A 25,775-nucleotide genomic window follows, 5' to 3' on the forward strand; every position below is an offset into this window, starting at 1 on the left:
ATCTCTATGATTTCAAGGCAATCCTGGTTTACATAGCGAGCCCTAAAACTATAAAAAAAAAAAAAAGGCTGTTTCCTGTTTCAAGAAAAACAAAACAAAACAAAGGGCGCCACCTGGCTTTGAGCCCAGTCCTAAGGAAAATGGAATATGAACTTTCAGACAGACCAGAGATTAGGCTCTCAGGGAACCAGACAGGTCAGGGTGAAGTCCGGAGAAGCCAGAGCAGGCAGGATCAGAATCTGCAGGACTTCCATGCAGTGTAGAAGGCATACATAAGCTGTCAGCTCAGAGGCTGAGAGGTGCTGTCATCGTGCTGCCCGCCCCCCTTCTCTCCAGGCTCCTAGACCTCCTTCCTGGCACTGACCATTGGGAGCGAGCAGCGCAAGCGCCCGGGTGCGAGCAGTTGCACATGGGGGGCGGGGCGGGGGCGGGACGCGGTGGCCGCACGTGTCCCGGGAGCGTGCCTAGGACAGGTGCCGGGCGCTAATAGAGCCGAGCGCCGGCCCTGGTGTCTAGCTTCCGCGGGTCCCCTTCTCCGGGAAACCTCGGTAGGAGTCCCCGGGACGCTCACACCTCGGGAGAGTTTTCCTTTGGACTCACACGCTTTACTTGCCCCACTAAGGTTGGGAACTCTGGCATTAAAAAAACATAGAAAGCGCGTTGCAAATAGATGTAGACTGCACTTCTCAGGAACTCGAGGAGTCAGCATATAAACACTGCGTGACCATGCACTTGCAAGCCCCGGAAAGGCTCCCGCGGGGTGCAGTCACCAGGCGGAGTCACATGACGCTCAGACTTGGGTGCCGGAGCGAAGCGAACACTGCGCAAGCGCAGTCCCTTGGCTCCGGTGTACATATATTTCTTTTTCTGCTTTGGTTGGCCGCACGCAAACACTGTCAACTCCTCCCTGCTCTAACAGTCTTCAAGTTCCCTGACATTTACTCCTTTCCCCAGATCCCCGCCCATTGATGACATCAGTTGGACAGGCGGGTAGGCCAATCAGAACGCTGCGTTCGGGGGCCAGCACGCGGAACCCGCTGCGGAGGGCCAATGGGGAAAGCCGACGGTGGGCGCGTCCCAACCGCCTCCTCCCGGGGGGCGCCGCTGGCCAAGTGGGCGGCGCTTTCCAGTCAGCATGTGGGCGGGGGAGGGCGGGGCCCGGCCGCCGCAAAGGCGTCGACGCCGCCGCCGTAGACGACGTTCCTCAGTCTTCGGGGTAGGCTCGGCGGCGCAAGCCGGCCAGGGGACGCCGGTCGGAGAGCGGCGGCGGTCGGACCGAGGCCGCGGGGCCGTGGGCGGGCGGTAGAGGGGTTGCGGGCGAGGCCAGGGTATAGTGCGGCGCCTTTGAGCGGGGTCGGTGGGTAGAGGCCCTCGGGCTGTGTGGGGTGGGTGCGGGCTCTGCGGGCTTGCACAGAGGCCTGGGCCGGCCGCCTGGCCCCTCGTCCCTGGGCCTGTCGACGACGACGTTCCCTCGGGGACCCCGCTTAAGGAGGACGCGGCGGCGGCGGCCAGGCCGCGGGAGGCCGCGGAGGATGGAGGAGCGGAAGGAGGAGGGCGAGGCGGAGATCCAGGAGCACGGGCCCGAGCACTGGTTCTCCAAGTGGGAGCGGCAGTGCCTGGCCGAGGCCGAGCAGGACGAGCAGTTGTCTCCCGAGCTGCAGGAGGAGGCGGCGGCCGCCGCGCAGCCCGAGCACAAGCAGCAGAAGCTGTGGCATCTCTTCCAGAACTCGGCCACGGCCGTGGCTCAGCTCTACAAAGGTGAGGCCGCGCCGCCATCTTGGCGCCGCCCCGGCCTGCGGAGCTGCTCTTCCGCCCGGTACCCTGCTCGGTTCCCCGGACCTGGCCGCTCCCCGCACCCCGCGGGGATAGCCGGACGGTTGGGAGGGGACGGCCGCGCCGCGGACCCCTTGCCATCTGACCCGCACGACGCCGACCGAGGAGCTGCCCTGGGAGGGGGAACTACGATGAAGGATGGGGAGACACCCGATTTGGAGTCCCTTCCGAGGGTCCCCACCTACCGGTCCGGGTGTCCCCGGCCGGATCGTGGGGGTAGGGGAGGAGTCCCTGTCACAAAATGGCGAAGGAGGCGGTGGGGCGGCCCCATTGTGCCCCGAGCCGGCCTCGGGGCGGAGACTGCTAGGGGCGCCTCCCTGAGCCTGCCAGGCGGTGTTCGCAGCTCAGGCTGCGCTGTTGTCAGGTTCCCCTTCCTCGACCCTGTAACTCCGGCCCTTCGCTCCCTTTGGGATCCCCAAATCCTGAACAAAATGGCGAAACCTAATATGGCCGTTCCGGAGTGACGCCCAAATAACATTCTCTTCTTTCTCTATGTCCTTGTGTGTGTCTTTCCCCCTTTCTATTGTTTTTTTTTTTTTTTTTTTTTCCTCCCTTTTTGTTTCCAGACCGAGTGTGTCAGCAGCCAGGACTTTCTCTCTGGGTTCCCTTCCAAAACGCAGCCACCGCAGTCACCAACCTTTATAAAGGTAAAGATAACCTTGCTGTATTGCCAGGGTAGGGGGGAAGGGAGGAAGGGAGGAAGGGCAGTCCACGTTCCGGTTGACAGCCGATGTTCCGAAGTGTTTTTCTGCTCTCAAGTTCAGCTTCTGCTAACCTTGAATGCCTTGCAACTTGAGAATATCTGTGGTGTTCTAGCTAGATATCCAGAGGCGATTTTTGACACTCCTATTCCTCGGAGACATGACCATGACTGGGGGACACTTGATTGTCAGTCTTGAGGGGCTGCCAGTTACTCTGCAGTGCCGGAGATACCCCCTAGCAAGGATTTATATCCTTTAGCAAGGGTTTAACCAAGTCTGCAAAGTGCTGAGATTAAGAAGCTCTGCAGTGAGTCTTGTTTGAGAAAGAATTCAAGGGAAGAAGTCTTTTTATATTACAGAGGTGGGCTTACCCACCCTCTACAGATTCTTGAATCTGGCCACTTGGAGCATGGTAGTGTGAAAACATTAGAGTTCTTTGAACTCTTGCTGATTAGATTGGAATCGTGAATGTTGGCCTGTCTCTAGTAAATTCATCAGATATTTCCTTTCAAAACTACTCTGAAATTTGTAATTGACTGTAAACTGTTGGTGTCTGTTATGAGTTTTGAATGGATGGCTTTGTTTTGGTGGTGCTTTTTTTTTCCGAGTTCATTCGGATCTGATGATTGAAGGTGTGTAGGTATAAGTAAGGCCTTGCTTGCCATTGTACTGTTGGTAACAGTAGGTAGGATTTTGTGCATTTATAGAGTTTTGGGATTTTTCTTGTGATAAAACAATTTGGGGTTTGATTGTTAGTATACATGCTGCTAAGTGAAAGGCTTTCAAACGTTAGAAACAAACCAGTAATGGTGATGGAATTTCGTGCAGTTCAGGGAATAGCAATTGTGTTGAAAGGTTATGGACTATCTTCTTGCGTGTCAGATTTTTGTTGTCAGCATTCTGTTAGAGTTTTAGGGTATACTTAGTAGTTTGAAGGGACAGTAATTTTGATAACTGTTAACTGAAAATGTTAATTTAGGGAATGAGAAACTCAATCCAGAAACAGAAACAGCTTATTGACTCTTTGCTTCTGTGAGGCAGCATTGGCTGGCATCAAGCTTGTGGTTCTCTTGCCTCAGTCTCCCTAGTGCTTAGATTATAGGTGTGTACTCCCATACTCTGCTAGAAACAGTTTAAATGATTATTGGTCAGCTTTGATTATCTGAAAGCTGGACTTTTGTTTTGGTTTTTTGGATTTGGTTTTTTGGAGACAGTGTTTCTCTATAGCCCTGGCTGTCCTGGAGCTCACTCTGTACACCAGGCTGGCCTCGAACTCCGAAATCTTCCTGCCTCTGCCTACCAGAGTGCTGGGATTACAGGCGTGGGCCACTACCACCTGGCTGAAAGCTGGATTTTTTTTTAAGGGAGGGTGTTGGAGGATGGAATTCAGGGGCCTTAAAAAACTCTGCTGAGTCACAATCCTAACCCAAGTTTTGACTACTGAATAAGTTGATTTTTGCATCTATCAGTGCTCGAGGGTATTGAGCATTCTCTTTGGAATAACTCTTCATTTTGTTTAGAAATAAAATTTAGAAATACTTTTTTAAAGATTTATTTATTTATTTCATGTGTGTGGGTATTCTGTTGCTGTCCTCACACAAACCAGAAGACGGCATTGGATGCCTATTAGAGCTGGTTGTGAGCCACCATGTGATTGCCCAGAATTGAACTCAGGACCTAGAAGAGCAGTCTGCTCTCAACCTCTGAGCCATCTCTCCAGCTGTGTAAGCACAGCTGTCCTGGAACTCACTCTGTAGACCAGGCTGGCCTCGAACTCAGAAATCCGCCTGTCTCTGCCTCCCAAGCGCTGGGATTAAAGGCTTGTGTCACCACCGCCCAGCTCTTATAATAATTCTTAAATTAAAATTTTAACAAATTTAAATTCTTTGTAATTTACATACAATAAAATAACCTTTTAATTAAAAATGTGCAGTTATGCTTCGGTAAACGTACTATTAACATAGAATACTTCTTCCCACTCCAGTCCCTGGTAACCGCATATCCAATTGCTGTAGTCTTAGGAAATGGCTCCATTGAGTTCATATTTACAGGTATTAATACCTCAATGCTTTATTTTATTATCTTATTTTTTTGAGACAGAGTCTCTCTAGTTCAGGCTGGCCTGGAACTCTGAGATCTGCCTGCCTCTTTCTCTGCCTCCTGAGTGCATTAAAGGCATGCACCTGCCAATACCTAATAATCTGTTAATTTGATACCATGGCTTATTCTTTTTGCTTCTCTAGTTTTTGTTTGAAAGGGAAGAAAATAAATTTTGAACATTTTTCTGGATTGATTTGAATATCCTATGGCTTTGGTATTAGTGCATGTTGATAGGATAGGTCCCTCTGAGACTAAAGCTAGCTGTTTTCTTTTAGTGCTAATTAATTCCTTAAAGACATGGTTGAGGTGGGTGGTAGTAAGGTATGCCATTTATCCTAGCGCCCAGTAGGCAGAGGCCTCCATGTTCAAGGCTTGATCTACAGAGTGATTTCCAGGACAGCTGGGCCTACACAGAGAAACCCTTCCCTTGAAAAAATCAAACACCAAAAAAGATGGTTGGATTCTGAAATAATTCTTAGTTTGATTACTTTGAAAATGCTACTTATTGGTAGACATGGTGGCAAGTGTGAGCCACCACATCTGGCTTTTTTTCTTCTTCTAGAATTCTGTTTTTCCTTCCCCTTCCCTTTTTTTTTTTTTAAATATTTATTTATTTATTATATGTAAGTACACTGTAGCTGTCTTCAGACACCAGAATAGGGTGTCAGATCTCTTTACGGATGGTTGTGAGCCACCATGTGGATGCTGGGATTTGAACTCATGACCTTTGGAAGAACAGTTGGTGCTCTTACCCGCTGAGCCATCTCTCCAGCCCCTTTTTTTTTTTTTGAAACAGGGTTTCTCTGTATAGCCCTGGCTGTCCTGGAACTCACTCTGTAGACCAGGCTGGACTCAGAAATCCACCTGCCTATGCCTCCCAAGTATTGGGATTGATTAAAAGGGTGCGCCACCACTGCCTGGCATCTGTTTTCTGTTATATTGGCTATGTGCTGTCTGGCCTCAGGATGTCTTCAAAATTATGGCAATTGTCCTGCCTCAACTTTTCAAGTGCTGGGTTTATAAGTATTGTGTGTATGTGTGTGTGGGTTGGGGGGGTGGAGGTGGGGGTGGAGGTGGTGGCAGTGGCCGTGGCAGTGGCCGTGGCCGTGGCGGTGGCGCATGCTTTTAATCCCAGCACTTGGGAGGCAGAGGTAGGCGGATTTCTGAGGCCAACCTGGTCTACAAAGTGAGTTCCAGGACAGCCAGGGCTATACAGAGAAACCCTGTCTCAAATCCTCCCTCCCCCCCCAAAAAAAGTATTGTGTGCCAACAGTCCTTAGGGAAAAAAAAAGTTTTAAAGTTGGGCCGTGGTGGCACATGCCTTTAATCCCAGCATTTGGGAGACAGGTAGGTGGATCTCTGAGTTAGAGGCCATCCTCTGATCTACTGAGCTCTAGGACTGTTAAAAAGAGAAGCCCAGTCTCAGCCCCACCCCCTTCCTTGAAAAGGATTTAAAAATTGTACATGAATGAGTGCCTCGCCTGCCTGTATGTGCACCCTGTGTGTGTCTGGTGCCCATGGAGGTCAGAAGAGGGCATCAAGAACTTTGGAAACTGGATGATTTTCAGTTAACCATGTGGGTGCTGGAAATCAATTGTGGGTCCTTTGTAAGAGTAACAAGTGCTTTAAAACACTGAGATACCATTTTAGCCCCCACCTCTACTTTAAAAAAAAAGTCTTTGAAGCATGGGTTGGTTAGAAGTCTGTAAGACATTGAGAGTTTTCTCTTGATACTGTATACATTGAGTTGTTCTTGTGTATCCTTGGGCATCATGTTTGGCAAGCCATCTACTATTTTAGTACTAAAGACCAATAGGTAAGCTTCACACTTGAGAGTCTGGCAGTGGTTCTGCCAGGTTGATCTCAGATCTGTTTTATCTATTTTTTGTTTGGGGTATGGTTCTAGAGATGATTGGAGCCATGGATTTCACAGGTGATCTCTTCATTTGCTTTAATAAAAAAATAGTGTACAAGCTTTTAGGTGTTTTTTTTTTTTTTTTTTTTTATGTCAGCATTTAGGAAGTATTCAAATGTTGATAATGCTGATGATCAATTTCTAACTGCTTCAGTTATTTTGCACAGTGGGAGGTGCTTACTGTGAAAGGAAATAATCATATTTTCTTGACTTTTAAAATTGTGTATACATTCCAATAAGCCTTGGGCAATGTATATTCCTCCCCCCGCCCCCCCCCCCCCCCAAGGGGTCCTCTGTATATCCTGGGCTGTCCTGGAACTTTCTTTTGTAGACCAGGCTGGTCTCCAACTCAGAAATCTGCCTGCCTCTGCCTTCCAAGTTTAAAGGCGTGCGCCCCCACTGCCCAGCTATGCATTCCGTTTTTTAACAAGCAAATGAAGTAGAATGGATGGGGAGACAATATCATCACATCCTGTTTCTTTCTTTGCCTTTGTTTCTCTGTGTGGTTGGTCCTGACTGTCCTGGACCGCACGGTGTAAAGCCGTGCACCATGCCATCACTACTCAGCTTATATCCAATTTCTAACAGTTAGTTCAGTCCAGTGTGGTCTGTTTGGACTTAACCTATTAAGGTGAACAAAATGAGTAATCTGGTACAATCTGGGAGTGCCTAGAACAATAGTCGAAAGTGTTCTGCCTTGGCACAGGTGGTAAAGATTTGTGATTCCTTACTCAAACAGCACCAACCAAGTTTTGAAGCTTTTTTTGTGATCTTTGTTTTTGAGATGGGGGTCTTGTTATCTAATAAATATCTTAGGCTTTCTTGGAATTCCTACAGCCCAGGCTGACCTAGAACTTCTCTACAGTTTTGCCTCAGCTTCCCAAGTGCTAGGATTGCATGCATTTGCTACTTGGCTAGTGTTGGTAAATTTTATAGGATATAAGCATTTTTTTCAGGCCAGTGAGATGACCCATTTGGTGAAGTTCCTTCTTCCCAAGTCTGAGGACCTTAGTTTGATCCATAGGATTCATAAGAGGGAAGAACTGACTCTTGCAGGTTGTTTGATTCCCATAGCATGTGCTCACATATGCCTGAATGAAACCCATGTGGGCGCACACAATCAGCTTTATTAGTGTGGACCCAATGGTTCCCTTCTAAGATGCGTTTTGTACATAGGATTAACTTGATTTGGTGGCATGCTTTGCATTTCTTTCCTTGCTGTATGTTTGTGTGGCTTAAATGTCCATATTTACAATTTGTGCTCAGTTTGGTTTTATGTTAGTGGTGCTCTGAAACTTAGAAGAGCCCAACACTAGCTTTCAACAGAATTCTTGTATAGAATTGAATGGCTTTATTACTGAGAATTAGTACCATTGCTTAGGTGTGGAATCATGAAAGTTACATGTTCTGTTTCTGTATCTAATGTGGAGGGAACTTAACACATGGCTAGTTATCAAAAAAAAATTGTAGTACTTTTAAAAAGGAAGGACAAGAGGCTAGGAGGCTATTCTCTCCTAGTTCCCATCCTTAGTTCTGGGTGAAAAATAGGAAAATACATAGGAGATGAAAAAAAGTAGTACTTAGTTTCAGGTACTATAGTAGTACTTAGGGATGGACTACAGGGGAGTTGTGCCCTAAAATAATTGGAAAAAAGGTTTCATTTTGGCTTTAATTCAGAACTTTTTGTTCCTAATAATAACATTCGTTTTGATCTGGTGTATATAGCACAGTTGGTTGAGTGCTTGCCTAGCATGTCCTGAATCAAATATAGCACTGCTTAAACTAAGCATGGTGGACCCAGCTCTCAGGAAGAGGTGGGTTTGTTTGGTGAGGGAACTCTGCCTCTTAACCTAGTTTTGGACAAAGCCCCGTTGAGTCTTTGTTCTTTAGTTGGGATACCTGCCTTGCTGATTCACAGAGTTTTGTATTAAAAAACATTAAAGGACAGGGATGTGCTCAGTGGCAGAATATGAATATAGTCTGTGCACGTGTGCATGCTTTGAACTCTGGCACCAAAAACAGAAACCTGGTGAATTTTGGCTCTCAATTATATATGAAGATACTGCACAGAATGTTTCTAATGCATGCCACTGCTGTGCTGAGAAATCCAAACTTTAAAATCTCTTCATTTTCATTTTATATTTTTGAAAATGTTTACCCGATGAAACATGGACCATTCACTGTGACTGTTGTAAATAAGGAAATGAATATGCTGTGGTTAAATGGTGGTTTGGGGACTGGAGAAATGGATAAGGGGTTAAAGAGCACTGACTGCCAAAGGTCCTGAGTTCAAATCTCAGCAACCACATGGTGGCTCACAACCATCCATAAAGAGATCTGATGCCCTCTTCTGGTGTCTGAAGACAACTACAGTGTACTAAACAAACAGTGGTTTGGCAGTCTGCTACCTTTGAAGCTTCACTTACCTTGAGGTTTATGGTCCTTTTCCATAATGACTTTGATTTTTTGACAAGAATTTGGGCCAGAAGACCCACTATTTTGTGCCCTAGGTTTTTTTTTTGTTTTGTTTTGTTTTGTTTTGTTTTTTTAGCCTGAGGTCTGAACTGGATACCTATACTTCAGAGTTTTGAGTTTTCAGGTGTAGATGTGTTCATCAAAAATGTGTTTTAAGTATTGTTACCAAATACAAAAATTTCACCATTCTCTTTAGTACAAACCTCTCTTGGAAGATCTTGGAAGAAAAGCATTCCTTTAGGTAGGGTGGGTTTCTAAAAACCTGATTGTTCCCAAGCTGTAGTGTTAACTTTTGATTGATTTCCTTTACAGATTCCTTTGAGAGTCACTGAAACTCTCAGTAGGGCTTCTCAAGGTTCCTGAGCTTATCTACTTTCTAGGATGGCGGGTCCTGTCTTTCCTTAATAGTCAGAAAGTGCTTCATGAATAGTTTTCTTTGAAGATGGAGTTCATGTATTTGAGGACATAAGAAAAGATACTGATTCATGTGGCAGCTTAGACTTTGGAAGCAATACTGGAGAAAAAGTCTTACTCTTTTTTTTTTTTTATATCTGTGAAGTCAGACTTTAAAAGTTATAATAGTTTGAATTTTGGGGTTTTAAAAACAGGGTCTTTATGTAGTCCTGACTGTCCTGGAGATTGCTATGTAGACCAGGATGGCCTTGAACTCTTGCTTCTGCCTCCCAAGTGCTGGGTTGTGGGTTGTGAGCCAGTATGTGGGTGTGGGGAAACTGAGAAGATATTCTCTACAATTCTGAGGTGAGGCATCTGCTTTTTGACTCTAGAATAAAGACTACTAAGGGGAAGGTCTTGTTGCAGAATCCTGCTTATACTCTGGTCATCTTGCTTTTGGGAATGAGCACTGGGCATTGAGTCTAGAACTTTGTGCATGTTAAAGTTGGTGTAGTAGTTAACTATTATGCCTACTTTTTAATTTTTTTTTGTAAAGTCAGATTTACTCACTGGGAATCTCTGGATGATTTATCTTTTTTTGGGGGGGGGGGTTTCGAAACAGGGTTTCTCTGTATAGCCCTGGCTGTCCTGGAACTCACTCTGTAGACCAGGCTGGCCTCGAACTCAGAAATCCACCTGCCTCTGCCTCCCAAGTGCTGGGATTAAAGGAGTGCGCCACCACTGCCCGGCTGGATGATTTATTTTAGTGAGGCACACCTCTTCATTTATTGCATGTCTTGTTTTTCCTTTATAATCTACTCTGAATTGGGGGCGAGCATAGCTACAAAGTGAGACCTTGCCTCCTAAAATAAAAAGATACTTCATGTCTGTTGCTAGCGCAGCAGCTAACTTGAAAAAAAGTTGGGAGTGACTTAAGCTTTAAGATACTGCTCCCAATAACTAAGTAGAACCACTGAAGGGCAGGGAACACTGTGCTGAGCTAACGGCTGGTCTGTAGGGAATGGATGCAACTTACAGAAGACTGCTGGATGCAAGCAAAATGCACATACATTGAGGACAAAGAGTGGGTATGGGGACAGTAGTACCCATTCAAGAGTAGATGTGATTTTGTTTTTCAATTAAGTAACAGCTAATAGTATAAGATTGGCTAAAGTTTGTCAATTTACTTTTGTTAAAGAAAAGTAGGTTCTCTATTTGTGTGTACAATTTTTGACGGGTTCAAAAATCAGTTTTAGAATTAGGGCTTGAGGGGCTGGAGAGATGGCTCAGCTGTTAAGAGCACTGACTCCTCTTCTGAAGGTTATGAGTTCAAATCCCTGCAACCACATGGTGGCTCATAACCATCTTTAATGGGATATGATGCCCTCTTCTGGTGTGTCTAAAGACAGCTACAGTGTATTCATATAAATAAAATCAATTAGGAGCAGTTTTTTCTCTTAAAAAAAAAAAGACTGACAATTAAAATGTAAAACATTTCATCTTCAAAGTCTAAATTTAGAGTTCAAGCCCTAATTCTTTTTTTAAAGATTTTTATTTATTATATGTAACATAGATACATAGCCAACTTTCTAGCCCTCTGTTTTACATGTTAAATATGACTAAGGTAAATTTTAGATTAATTTGTGGGTTTAGAATGTTCATAGTTTATAGTTCATTTTGGTTAACATATAAAATGTTTTTTTGTTTGTTAAGTGTTTTTTGAGACAGGGTTTCTCTCTGTTTAGCTCTGGCTGTCCTGGAACTCACTCTGTAGACCAGTCTGGCCTCAAACTCAGAAATCCGTCTGCCTCTGCCTCCCAAGTGCTGGGATTAAAGGTGTGCGCCACCACTGCCTGGCTAAAATGGTTTTCTTTAGGAGCAAATATAGCATTGCTGTAATGATCACTGTATGTTTTCCTTTTCTTTTTTTTTCTAATAGAAAGTGTGGATACCCATCAGCGAAGTTTTGATATTGGAATTCAGATTGGCTACCAGCGACGCAATAAGGATGTGCTGGCCTGGGTAAAAAAGCGCAGAAGAACTATTCGTAGAGAAGATTTGATCAGCTTCCTGTGTGGAAAGGTTCCTCCACCACGAAACTCTAGAGCTCCCCCAAGACTGACTGTAGTGTCCCCTAACCGAGCTACTTCAACGGAAACTAGCTCATCTGTAGAGACTGATTTGCAACCCTTCCGGGAAGCCATAGCTCTGCATGGTAAAGCCGTTTAACATACTTCTTTGGAAAATGGTTAAGAGTGTGCCTGTGGACCCATTTTCATGGTCAGGGTTAGGTCCAGACACGTAGTCAGTTTTTGTCTATACAGTAATTCTTGTTCTAGAAGTGTTGAAATAGAATGCAAGCTAAGAACATACATTGGCAGCGCTGTTGAAAGGTTACTTTGTGGTTATTAGTATTACAGTAATTATTTCTATATCACCGAGTTCATTGTTTTCACTCACATATCATACATGTTTTTTTTAGTCTTGAGTCGAAGGGCATCTTTGAGTCCATGCATCTTATGAATTTTATTTACAGTTGCTTGGAGTGCTTCATACATGATAGTCAAGTAAGGCAGGTGATTGTTGAGTTGGTTCTCCTGGGAACCAGGGACTGCCTTACTTAGCACCTTTATCTAGTATAGAGACTGAGAGTTGATAACCCAGGGGACGGAATTTGGAGAAGTCACAGTCCCTCTCTGCTTGCTGTCCCTCAGACCCTTATTGTTTAGGTCGACAGGATGTGAGAGGTGTAGCCAATGGCCAAGTCATCACTATTCCCCAGGTTGGATCTGTTGTACAAATGTGTTCTTGGCTCAGAGGATCTAGTATTCTTGAGCAGACAAATGTCCTCAGTGATAAGTCTGGTGTTGCTATCTACTACTGACTTGTTATATATATGAGAGAGAGAGAGAGAGAGAGAGAGAGAGAGAGAGAGAGAGACTGAGACTGACTTACTGCATGACATGGTAGGCGGGTATGACTATGAATAAACAACAGCAACCAAGTAAGACTTGGTTGAAACCAAGATGGACACATGATCAAACCAGGTGACTAACCAGGGAGGAGTGAGCAGGTTAGGTCATGCATCTGATTAACAGCTAATATTTTTAGGCCAGAGAAATGGTCATAGGTCATTTAAAATAAAGCTAATAAACAGTGGGATATGTAAAATGGCTTCCATGTCATAGAAATTTTGATGTCTCCAGAGACCATACTCCCTTGGCCGCCAATCTTATTTTATTTTTTGTGTCCCTAATGAAAAGATGGGAGCTAGAAGAGTGTCACCGACCTCCACCCCGCTTCAGATTTACTTGTAAGTTACTTCAAGAAGTTTAAAAACAACGTACTTCAAGAAGTTTATAGGAATGCATTCTTAGGAGTACATACTTTTTCTAATATTCATATTATCAGAACTTTTGAAAAATGAGGTAGATTAGTGTGTCATATATTTCCCCTTAAATTTGGAAAAACTATTACAAGAGGCCTATGTATAATGTGTCAAACTAATTTAGTGAGTGGCAACAGGTGATGTAGTTCCCTCCCTTAAATATTGTCATTTTCTTCAAGTGTGGTTTATGATTGAAATTATACTTAAAATATTTTTCCTGGATACTAGTATCCTATAAAGACAGTTTTACAAAAGAAGAGCTATGCTTGCTAGATAACCATGCCAGGGTACATATAGTAAAAGAGTAACCCAGATTTTATCAGGAAACAAACTGTTCTGCTCTTAACTAACATTTTCTCAGGTCAAAGTTTTTCAACTTTTTATTGATTTTTATTCTTTGAATTTTGAGAGTTTTGTAAGATATCATTATAGAAAGCACTTACTTATGCTTAAATTAGGCTGGTATTAATAAGCATAAATATAAAACCAGTAAAAATGAGTTTTGCCTATGGTGAACTTAGAGTAAAGCACTAATTCAATACATTTTGAGTGGCCTATACTTTGACAGGTTCATACCTCTAAAGTCATGTAGTTAAATAGTGTTGGACTAAAGTTTTAGGGCCTATTCAAAAAAATTTTTAGAAGCAATTATAATTTATTGTGTTCTTATAGCTTTCTGTATACTGTGGAGAATCTGGTTTTGAGGATTTAAATGAGGATAACTGGATTAGTAACAGGGCATTGTTAATTAAATGGTAAGGTAGAGGAATGACTATGATATCCTTATCTGATCTGTAATGAAAGTAATTGAAGTATATATTTGGAAAGATTAGGGTAGAGATACTATACCAGAGTTGTGTTCGTGTGTGTATTATTTGCATAATCATTTTTGAAATACAAAGTCAAATTTCAGTTTTCAGAGAAATGCATTGATGGTTGAGTCTAAATAAATGAAATTTTAGAACAAGGAGACAAGGAAAGAGTAGGTTTAGGCAGATTTGCAGTTGCAGTGGAAGCAAACATGTTCATCTTTTATGAAAGGGACTACGTCCCTCAAAGTGTGTTCATTAGTTCCTGGAACCCCTCCACCAAAAAGATATTGGGAGAAAAATAGTAGGGACATTTGATTGCAGACATGTAGACAGGGAATGTCAAGAAGACCCCTCTGAGAGGTAACCTCATCAGCTGGGAACTGTGAGATTTAGGTAAAGTTTTGAGTAAAAGTAGATTCTATTTCAACATTTCCAACATGTTTTTTTTTTTTTTTTTTTTTTTAAGAAATGGACTAAGAAAAGGACTACACAGAAGTATGTAATATAATTTCACAAATTGTTTTATAAACCCTAACTGCTGTAGAGGATGATGTCTATAAAACTTAAGGATACATCCTTTTTAATGAATGGGCGGATCACTGAGTATTTGGCAGAGTATTTTTTTTCTTTTAAAAAAAAAAAAGATTTGAACAATAGAATGCTCACTTGACCTAGGTAGAAGTAGGTGAAGTGTTTGGTTTCCTACGGAAGGAATCAAGGAGCATGTTGCAGAACCACATGGAGTGGTACTTTTTTTGTCAAATTCCTTTTTGATAAAGTCTGTATTAGATTTCTCCAGTGCCTGAGTAGTAGCACACTCCAAGTCTTGTTGCTTCTTTTCTGACATGCCTGCGGTTTTGATCACTGCCTTTCCAATGTATGTGCTAGAACATGGTCACCATGAGCCCGAGCTAGGGGAGGGATTGGTGCTACTCAGGCTGAAAAGGAAGGTAGGTGGGCAGGGTTCCTCAGGACAGCGATTCTCAGGCTGTGGCTTTTGACCACTTTGGGGGCGGAAAGACCCTTTCACAGGGGTTACCTGAGACCATTGGAAAACAACCCTGTTTATATTATAATTCATAACAGTAGCAAAGTTACAGTTATAAGATAACTGAAAATTTTATGTTGGAGGTGTGTCACAATATGTTTTAAAGGGCTGCAGCATTTGGAAGGTTGAGAACCACTGCTCTATAGGATTATTTTGTTGTTTTGCTCTGTCTGGGACTCACTATGTAGAATAGAGTGGTCTCAAATTCACAGAGATCCAAACTATAAGTAATGGTGGTTAACCTGTGAGACGTGTAAAACTAACCTGTGTCTTTTTCCTTTGGTCACTTTCCCGTAGCATGTTGCTTATTTTCTGTGTTCCATAAGACTTAGTTATTAGATGTTATATTCACAGAAAATGAAATACATAGGCTTGTGCCAAACTGATTTTTTTTGGGGGGGGGGTGGTCTTGGTTAGTTTTCATGTTAAAATAACATTGAAAATCTACTGGGAGATTCTACCACATTTTCCTTTTTACATAAACAACAATTCACATAGACCAAAAATACCCAGAGTACTTTGGTTTCTTTTCTGCCTACCTTTCTGACAACACCCTTTTTTCTTCTAGGGTGTATCATCTTTTTTTATGTAGGCCTCTGAAAAAAATTGAGGATGGGGCTCCTTGACTAATCTGAGTTAGATTTACAGTATCTCTTTCTATAGGCTCTTTTGGGGCCCTCTTAGCCTCCAGACTTCTACTCTCATTTAGAATTCTCTAGGTACCCTTCCTCTTTTGTTTTGGCTTTTGTTTTGTTTTCTGCACATTCAGGGTGTCCTGCGAACATTTGCCACAGATGACATCTCCTCTGTTTTTCTTCCCTTCCTCAGTATTAGGGCTTGTGCATGCTAGGCAAGTGCTATAACCACTGAATTGTGCATCAGATGATATTCCACACCAAATGCAGCAAAATACATCATGCCATCTCCATGTGGCTGTTCAGCAGTCTATGTCATCTCTAGAAGTAGATCGGTGAAAAGAGTGCTTCCACTTTCTGTTGAGACAAACAACTGGATGACTTTTTTTTTTTTTTTTTTTTTTTTTTGGTTTTTTGAGACAGGGTTTCTCTGTGTAATCCTGGCTGTCCTGGAACTCACTCTGTAGACCAGGCTGGCCTCGAACTCAGAAATCCGCTTGCTTCTGCCTCCCAAGTGCTGGGATTACAGGCATGTGCCACCACGCCCAGCTTGGATGACTTATTTTTAATGTCTTGGATGTAGAGATTTTCTGGGAAACAGAAAGGGGTATCTCTCACAGTTTAGTTTGGGTTTGGGAAAGGGTCGTTGAGGAGGTATGCTTGATATTAGGGTAATCTGCCCTTGTTATGTATGGTGTGATTTAGGTACCAGGGGCTGCTTTTATAAAACTATTGGAATGATCTTTTCTCTTTCCCTCCCTACTTCCCTGACCTTGTCATTGCCCTGTCTAAGATTTTCTGTGGTCCTGCAGGGGCAAGTAGAAATCCATTGTAGTCTGGTGTTGATCAGGGATCAATGTCTCAGCCTTGTTGGTAATGTCTTGTAACTCTTGTTCTATTCACAAATCTCCTCATTCACATGTTTGTATTGTAAGACTGATCATGTAATTTGTAACAGCTTCTTTCCTGTTTTCTTCCTCCTCTTCATCATCATTTTAAACACAGGCTGCATATGAATTTACGATCTCCTGACTCATTCTACTGAGTGCTGGGATTACAGATGTACACATCTGGCCTGTTGTCTCACTTCCTTTCTTTCCGTTTTCTTTTCTTTTTTTAATTATAAGACAGTGTGGGTCTTATTGTCTAGACTGACCTAGAACTCTGATAACTTTCAACTCCATCTTTATGCCTTCACCTCTCAAATTCTAAGATCACAGGCGAGTATCTTTTTGTTTTGTTTTTGTTTTTAAATGTAGTTATTGTAGTAATATACTCTTGGTTGGCCTATAACTCAGGATATAGTTATGTGGAAAGGTTGCCCTCAGCTCTTGTGTGATCTTCCTTCCTCTTCAGTACTGGGATTTAAAGTGTGTGCCATTATACCTGGCTTCCTACAATTAACAGTTTTTCTTGAACCAGGGTTTCACCATGTTTGCATATTGCACTTACCTGATGATTGAGGTTGTATTGTGCCATTCCTTTTGGCTTTCATAGGATCTAACAAAGAATATGGTGTAATTGTGTTTCTGAATTTACCATAGGGGTGAATACAGGGGTCTGAGAGGTGTGGGTGTATAGACAGCACCATGGGGACTGAAAACCTTTGGAAAGTGAGAGAGAGTAATCTGTGTGCCTTTTTGATTTGTGGTTCTGAGCTGCCCTGTTGAAGCTAGTGCTATTTGGAAAGCTTTACTCTGAAGTCTGTCCTTCAGGGTCTTCCTTATAGAGAAGGTGCACGGTACACAGTAGGAAGGCATGCGCATTCCAGAGGGTAGGTTTGTTACGAAAACCTTACTCATCTGAGAATGTTAAGACTTTACTCTCCCAAAACAGGTGTTCTTTATCAGTTGCTAACTCTGGTCCACACTGACTCCTAAAACTTAAAGATACTTTTGTTCCAAAAATTATTTGGATGACATTCTTGACTTTATGCTAGACTTAAACCCATTGGGCTTGTTTTAAAACTGTTTGCTATAGTGGAACATTGCCACTGATGAGAATTATTGCTTTTTAGCATTTTAATTTAAGATACTGTGTTTCAGTCTTAGTTTTTTGTGTTAAAAGTCAGCTTTGGGAGAAAGATTTGGGCAAGCTCAGTGGAGGCTTTTTGTTACACTGAAAATTAAAAGAGAGGAACAAACAAAAATAGCTTTTGTAATTATTACTGTCTTCTTTATTTTCTGGAGACAGTCTTACTGTACATACTTGCCTGGCCTGGAATTTGTTGTGTAGAGCCTTTGTTATGTGGGTCTTTAATTTCTGGACTTCAGAGAATCTCCTGCCTTAACCTTCCCAGTCGCTGGGACTATAGGTGTGTGTCTGTGTGTCTGTCTGTCTCTTTAATTTGCTTGCATGCTGAAGATCAAACCTGGGAGCTTTGAATGTTATTCTTGAGTGATACCTCAGTCTTTGGAAAGGTGCCGTAAAAAAGATTACCTGGTAAGTTAGGACAAGGTTCCTTAGTGTTGAAGATTGAAGCCCGTTTTGTTTGAAAACCTTTTTTCTTTGTGGATTTGTTATGGGTTTTGATTTCTGCTTAAGACATACTTGCCTTTCTGTAGCTTAGCACTTTCTATAGATAATATTTACTCACAGTAAATACCAGGTGCTATTTTGCAGACGCTAAGACATGTGACTAAAGATGAGACATCTCAAAGAATGTCTGGCCTGGTAAAAATTTTCTCTGTGTAGCCCTGGCTGTCTGGAACTCACTCTGTAGACCAGGCTGGCTGAACTCAGAAATCCGCCTGCCTCTGCCTCTGCCTCTTAAGTGCTGGGATTAAAGGCATGCTGCTGGCCTGGTCTGGCCTGGCCTGGTAAAATTAGCAAACCATCTTGAAGCATGTAAGTGTAAGGAATCAGTCTGAGACAGTTTTTTTTGTGGATGTGTGTTCATTTGTTTGGTAGAGAGTAAGTTTGAGCCTTGTGATATTTATTTATTTCCTTGCCATTGAATTCTGGGCCTTGTTTATGCTCCGCAAGCACTTTAGCACTGAGCTGCGATTCAAGCACATTCTTAGCATAAGTTAGTTAAAGTTCCTTGTGAGTTCCTTGGGTCTAGAGAATCTGAGCGTGGGGCCCATAAAAGTAATTAAATAAATAAAATGGAGTCATTGGAATTTGGATGTAGAAGTATAAAGTTTTGTAAGAATTCTCACTAGAATTCCTAATTCATCATACACAAAGCATTAAACAGCTACCTTCTTTACCCCAGAAGGAAAGGTGTGACTTGGGGGCAGTGTAAACCAGAGATTTCACAGTGATTCTATTGAAACATTCTATGCCTGGCGGTGGTGGCTCACACCTTTAATCCCAGCACTTGGGAGGCAGAGGCAGGAGGATTTCTGAGTTCTAGGCCAGCCTAGTCTACAGAGTGAGTTCCAGGACAGCCAGGGCTACACAGAAAAACCCTGTCTCAAAGAAACAAAAACAAAACAAAACAAAAAAAACAAAGAAATAGGCACCCTAAGATACAGTGAGCAGGACAAATTTTTAGAGCCAGAAAGATCTACTTTATCACTTACTAACCTGTTCTACCTTAACAAACAAACAAACAAACAAACAAAAAAGAAAGAAAGAAAAAAGAAAAAGAAAGAAAAGAAAGATTCTTTGGCTTACATGTGGCGGAATGGAGGGGAACTGTGATAAATTACACACTTGCTAGTGCCTTGGTTCTCCTCCTTTCTTGGTCTCATTCTGTGATCCCTTTGATGATTTAGCAAAAACATGAGAACTGTAGCTTGAGAGCTAACACAGGTTCATACAAGTTCATGGAGTGATGAGATAGTATACAAAAAAATACTTTTTGCAATTTTTTTTTTTTTAATGGCAGAGGACTGGTTAGAACCCATTTTTGAGAGTTTGTTGATGTCTGTTCATCTTTCACAGGAACACCTCCCCCTTTTTTTTCTCTCTCCTGAAGAAACATTCTCCTGGTATGTGGAATATTGTAATACTTGTTTAATATTGCAGCCAGGTGCATCTTCTTAAAGTACTCGAACTGTTGCTAGCTATTCAGTAGTCTAAAAACATACTTGGAACTTGGTATAAGAGATTTCACCGCCTAAGTGATTATAGCATGTCATGCCTTTAGATTCTGTCTGAAGGAACTTTTACATCATTAGCTTTCCTTCAGACCCTCTCTTGAGACCAACAAAATTACAACGGGGCACTTAAAATAGCATTGTTTTTTTTTTTTTTTTGGGATGAAAAGTTTCTAATTTCTGTACATTAAGGATAGATGTTAGATTAAATAACTGAAGATATTGGAGATAGATTAACCTTCAGTATTAGTAACACAGAATTTTCTTGAACTTGTAATATTTTGTTGGCTATTGTACTGGAAAAATTAAAAGACTATTTAAGTCTCAAAGCTAGGTGACTTACCCTAGTACTTATTCAGTAATTTGTTGGTAGCTCTTAAAACAGTTGAATTATCTGAGTTTAATTCTGGAGAATTTGCTAAAAGCAAAAAGGTTCAGTATCTTGTGGTTTCAGTCTATAGGTTTCTATGCAGCCAAATGATGCATTTTCTTTAGTCTTTTTTTCCCATGTATAAATATTTCACAGTTGAGATCATATTGCATATATGATACTGTATCTTGCTTTTCTCACTTAACATCATGAACCTTTCTTTCCTGTGGCATTAAAAACTGTCTTTGAAAAATGGATGTCTTTGATAAATGGAAAGCATTTGGGGCTGTTAGTACAACTGAAAATGTTTTCTTGGTGTGACACATGTACCTTTGTAATTGGCGCGATTTAGTGTGCTTTACTTCAATAAAAATTCAGCATTATAATTTACAGATTGGGGTGGGGAGTGGTATCTACTTTAAAAGGCCAGAACCTTCCTGGTGGAATTTTTTTATGATTAAACTCTAAAACACATGATATTGACACTCCAAGAGTTTGCAGGTCACTAAGCACACTGCTCAGAGAACACTCACACTTGCACAGTTCATTTCCAGGAAAGAACAATACCAACTTCTCAGGGCTCCCAGACAGGTTGATACAATTTTTTTTTTTAAGTCCGAGGAATTTAAGACACCCCTACCCTCCTCCCCAAGATAATCTAGGGCTGTCTTTCTTCAGAGGGACCTGAGGTGCTGAAAGCCAGAAGACCTCAGGTCTCTCTGGCTGTGAGGTTTCCTGGGTGGGGATTTGTCTGCTCTCTCTGTGTGACTTAATGATGGGAAACTGGAATTTTATGTAATTGATTATGCAAATAGCATTTTCATACAATAAGTATGAAATGATGAGCATAGTTTTGACAATAGTGATGTGCTCTTTTTAATGATTTCTATGTAACATGGATTCCTATAACCTGAATTGGAAACTTGTTTTTATTCCTGGGAGTTTTAATGAATGATTAAGTCATCCTGAGCTTAAAAACAAAAACAAAAAAATCCCACTATTTCAAATGGATTCAGACATTAAAATGTGAGTTTATTTTATGTTAAACAATTTTTTCTGTCTAATGCTACAGTTTTTGTCATGATATTTCTACCACTCTCTTTGAAAACATGTCTTTGGTTAAGGACGGTCATACACTTAGGTTTTTAGCTGTGAAGCCTGTGTAGATTTTCTGTACTTGTATAGGCTGATTGTGTTCATGTGGCTTAGAAGGTTTTCTAAAAGCAGCTGCAGAAGCTGGCACTGAGTTTTCAAAATAAAATTTGGGCTGTTCAAAGTTTTTTTTTTAATTTTATTTTTTGTGTTTATCTTAATTTTTGTTTTTGACACGTGAAAATTCTTCTGGGAAAATTAGTGAATCCAACTTTGAAAAGATTCTCATAGCTGAGACCAGGTGACCTGTACCATACAGTTAAAACTCAGTATTCTGGTGTTATGGGGATTTTCAATTGGCCAAGTTCTAGCATAATGAATTTTGTTTTTCATAAAGTAGTTAGTTGAATTAATAAACATTCAATGGCAGTGTCTAGTCTCCTACCTCATGGAGTACTTTGGTTCTTGTCATTACCGTCATTACCACCATGAACATTCATGAAGGACGTAGGGTTCAGTGAAATCTTGTAGTTTTATTTGCTAAAGGGATCCTGAATTATAAAAGCAGCCCGGTTTATTCAGTTAACTTCAGATCTCATTACGGATGGTTGTGAGCCACCCATGTGGTTGCTGGGATTTGAACTCAGGACCTCTGGAAGAGCAGTCAGTGCTCTTAACTACTGAGCCATATCTTCAGGAACAGGACTGGAAAGTTTTATGTGGAAGGGAAGCACTCTCACGAGGTCATAACCTCAGAGTTGTGACCCTTACAGGTTGTGGCTGAGAAAAGTCTGGAAAAAGAACAGTCATGATTTTGTACCACTGATCATTGATATTGGTGATAAAATAGTGAATGCGTTAAGGATATAGAGGGCAGAGTGAGCAGCTGTTAAGATGAGGCCTAAGGGGTAAGTTGTCCCTGAACCTTAAAATTACTTAAAAAAAGGTGTGTGTGTGTGTGGGGGGGGGGGCAATTTTCCTGTTTCAGCCTCCTAAGAGAAGGCAGTGTAATTGTTTATCTTGCCTTCCTGTGCTTGAAACTCAGCTATTGCTTAGTACCTGATGACCTTGGGTAGGGTGCTTAATGCTTGTAGTCCTGGCTTGCAGAATGCAGTCACAGAGCTGTATATTATAGGATTACTTTGAGGACTAGCAATGCTTGATCCTGGAAGCAAACCAGCACTGGTGCCCGTGCCATCCCCTACCAAGAACAGACAGGTGCAGGCCTTTGAAAGGCAGAGAGGTAAAGAGAAACACTTTTACTTTCCCCAGATCACCATCCTTAAAAAAAGGTGCATTTTAATGGGGGTAGAACAGTGAGGGAGCCTGGTTCTGACTGCTGAAAAGAGAGGAGGAAGTGGCTGGGGATGGAGATTGTCCCGAGGAAATGTTTGTACAGTAAGAACAGCTTTGGGATTTGGTAGGTGCAGAGTTTTTCTTTCTGCTTAATATTCAAGCCTTTTTTTTTTTTGAGTTAAAAATGAAAAGGAGTTTGGCACTACCAGATGCAACGGAACTTTGCTTTAAAAGATTAGGTGGAATTACTCTTGGAAGTATCGATATTATTCTCTTTAGTCAGGCAGTGGCAAAATCTGAGGTAAAAATTTATGAGGTGGGAGGTGGCATTGACCATGCTAGTAGTTAACTCTAATGTTGCAGCTTCTGTGCCCTGACTAGGCACATGCCTTTTATAAGCTTATCTTGAACATTCACGGTGGACTGATGATGTCATTCCTTAACTGCTGCTGCTGTAAGCAATGGGGGCTCAGCAATCCGTGCTGGGACGTGAAGCAGGATTCTTTATCTACCCTCCTTTGCTCTTTCTTTGAAGGACTGGTAATGGTCTTGACTTAGTTTCTTGTGCTAGCTCTATCTTAAGGGTGTCTGCCAGATACAGTTCAGACCTCAGATGGTGATAGAGCCCCTATACTCAGGGCTCCACCAATGGTCCAGTATAATTTTTAACAGTGATTTTTTTCAGGATCAATAATGGAGTGCTTGGGATGATACATTATGCAGTCAGCTTATCTAAAGGGGTTGTTGAACAAAGCCTACTCAGACCTAGAAATCCTTTTTTGCTTTCCCCACATCATCACACACAGACACTCATCGGAGATTGTAAGAATGGTGACAGTGGATCAGACAAAATGTCCTGCTTCAAGCAAGCACCTCCTGTCCTGGTCTGTAAATTGTATATAGCCCTTGACTAATGGAAAAATGGGAGAATCATAGTGTTCATAGTACATTGCTTCCATAATCACTAGTTGCCATTTTTATGAGTAATGGTCATATTGTCAATAAAGTGTAGGTCAAAGCCATATAGTTAGTCTTTAAAGACTGTACAGTAGTAGTTCACGCCTTTAATCCCAGCACTTGGGAGGCAGAGGCAGGTGAATTTCTTAGTTTGAGGCCAGCCTGGTCTACAGAGTGAATTCTAGGACAGCCAGGGTTATACAGAGAAATCTCGAAAGAAAGAAAGCTGACCCTTTACAAAGAAAACCGGCAGGCACCCTTTGGACACTGGCACCATGGAAAGTAGAGTGGGTTGCTTTCAAAAGGGTCAAATAATGGAGCAACTCTAAAACCTCTTTTCTTCTTCCTAGGTCTTAGTGGTGCAATGGCTAGTATAAGCGTGCGTTCGAGTACCCCAGGCTCTCCTACACATGTAAGCAGTGGACCGAATGCTAGTCGAAGGAGAAATGGACTCCATGATGTCGATTTGAACACTTTCATAACAGAAGAAATGGCACTCCACTTGGACAATGGTGGAACTAGAAAGCGTACCTCAGCCCAGTGTGGCGATGTCATTACAGACTCACCAACCCATAAACGCAACAGAATGCTCTAAACTGCAGACATTTTCACACCCACCATGCTGCTTGAAAGCCACTCAGATCCTCAACATATACTATTATTGCAAAGGAAACATGAGGCCATCTTCCCTTGTTCACTGTTTAAGAAAAGTGAATTCTCTAGTGGTTGCCATAAAAGGAAGTTCTAGGTATTTACAGTAGATGCCTCCTGTAACTATGGCTTTCTCAAACTATAATCCTAGCAGAGGACATGAACTATTGTAGTCATTAGCAAGATCATCATAGGCAAACATATATCCGTTCCAAGGCGAAAAGTGACCTTAACTGTATTTATTCTCAAAGGGAAAGGAAATATCAGATGTTTATTTGGTTATAGAATGCTTTCTTATTTTTATTTTTTGGTCCATTTCCTGCTGTATTGAGTATTTTTACTTAAACAGTATTGCCAGGTTCCTACAGTTGTCTAAAATCTTGACCTGGCTTGCAAGCCAGATCTTCAGGCTTCCATTTTTGCAGCCACACTGAACCACACACCTAGTTTCCATAGTGATAGTGTGCAATTTCTGATTATAAGATTATTCCCAGTTTTCAGTTTTCAAAACAGTTGTAACTCTGGTGATTGTGAGATGTAAAGAGGTGCTATGGTGGTCATGCAAGTACTGAATCAATACACAGAACTCTTATCTGATTCACTGTGTGTGTTAGTGCTCTGAAAATAGCAATATTAAACTGTCCCCAGCATAACCCTGTAGGCTTCAACTCAGTTTTAAGACACGTACTACTTCCTATGCCGGGTACTTATAGTTAAACACAGACTGCATTCAAAGCGACCTGAAAAACAGGTCATGATCTTTGAGAGTGGGCTTCCTTTTTGGTTTGGTAGTAGTGGGAGGAAATGGATGGTGGGAGTAGATATTTATTCTTTAGTATTTTCTTTCTTTTTTTTTTTTTTGGAATTTTTATGGATGCCCTACTGTGTAGTTGTCATAGTAGGTGGAAGATGATAAATATGTTTTATCTGCTACTAATGTGAAAGTAACTTAAATAGCAAAACCCAACTTTTCCTGTCCCTCCATTTCTCTCAGAAATGCAGTTTGGAATTTCATTCTGGAAACGATGAGATCGCATGGAGGTTTTCTAGATGTTAGGTAGACCCAAATAAAAGCTCTCAGAGTCCTCTTTGGGTAAACATAAGACCTCTTGTAGCTACAACATTTTAGAGCATGTTTCATCTGCATTTTTACTACCTTGAACTGAATGATAGTCTTTTTTAGAAGACTGATGTCAGCCTGCCAGGTACTGTAATTCATTCTATCCTATTATATTATATATCAAGTAGGACAGTGAAAAATGTTTCCTTGCAAACTTGTAGTCCAGTTTCAGTTTCTTCTATTTTTATCTTTAATAACCATTGCAAATCAGTGTAAGGGTTTTTCTGGTAATTACAGCACTTTGTTAAAAGTTTGCAATTTTGTCAGCCATTAATAATACCTTTCTGTGAAGAAACCTTACTAAGTTAACCATTACTGACTGAGTGGGATGTGAATGGAATGTTAGAAATATTGTGTGAATTGAAGTTCTGTATTCATTATAGATATAGCCCTTATTTAAAACAGTGAAATCCATATTCAAACTAGGAATGAAAGTAAGGTATTTCTCAGTTTTTGCAAAAGTGGAGCTTTATTTTGTTCAAAAAGCAGGAAGAATTATAGCAATCTGTCATTTTACCTTAAATGGACAAGCCTGTGTGCATCACAAGTACTTCAGGCTTCCCTTGGGATATACCAAGACGTGGAGTTCAATTTTGCTTTTCTGTGGTTGTGAATATAGATGCTGGAATTGGGGTTTGACGGTGGGGTCTGGCTGCTGACAAGAAGCCAGAATTCCCATTCCTGAGGGACTTGAGACTGAGGAACACGTTTCATCTCCCTTCCTGCCTTGTTCTGTTTCCTCTGTCCGAGTTGGATAATGGCGTTCTCGGTTGTTTGGTTTAAGTTGGTGCTCTGAAGCTGAATCTCAGTGCCCTTTACTCTCAGTTGTCAAATTTTGATAAAACGTGCCATTTTCTTTGGTAAGAGAAAGCAGGTCTAATGTCTGCCAGAACACGATTTATATGCCGAATTATTGGCTCCATTAAACTTTTTAAAAACTTTA

At 41.8% G+C, this 25,775-nt stretch overlaps 1 protein-coding gene across 1 annotated transcript; it reads left to right on the forward strand.

The window, feature by feature from the left end:
* Positions 1 to 1,325: 1,325 nt before the first annotated feature.
* Positions 1,326 to 25,775, forward strand: Hapstr1 (HUWE1 associated protein modifying stress responses). The gene is made up of 4 exons (XM_052197833.1): positions 1,326 to 1,758; positions 2,400 to 2,480; positions 11,357 to 11,632; positions 23,412 to 25,775. The coding sequence occupies exons 1-4, from the start codon at positions 1,533 to 1,535 to the stop codon at positions 23,654 to 23,656; spliced, it is 828 nt and encodes a 275-aa protein (XP_052053793.1). The 5' UTR covers positions 1,326 to 1,532; the 3' UTR covers positions 23,657 to 25,775.

Source organism: Apodemus sylvaticus, chromosome 10 (genome assembly GCF_947179515.1).
Source record: "Apodemus sylvaticus chromosome 10, mApoSyl1.1, whole genome shotgun sequence".
In the NCBI taxonomy this organism is placed as follows: Eukaryota; Metazoa; Chordata; class Mammalia; order Rodentia; family Muridae; genus Apodemus; species Apodemus sylvaticus.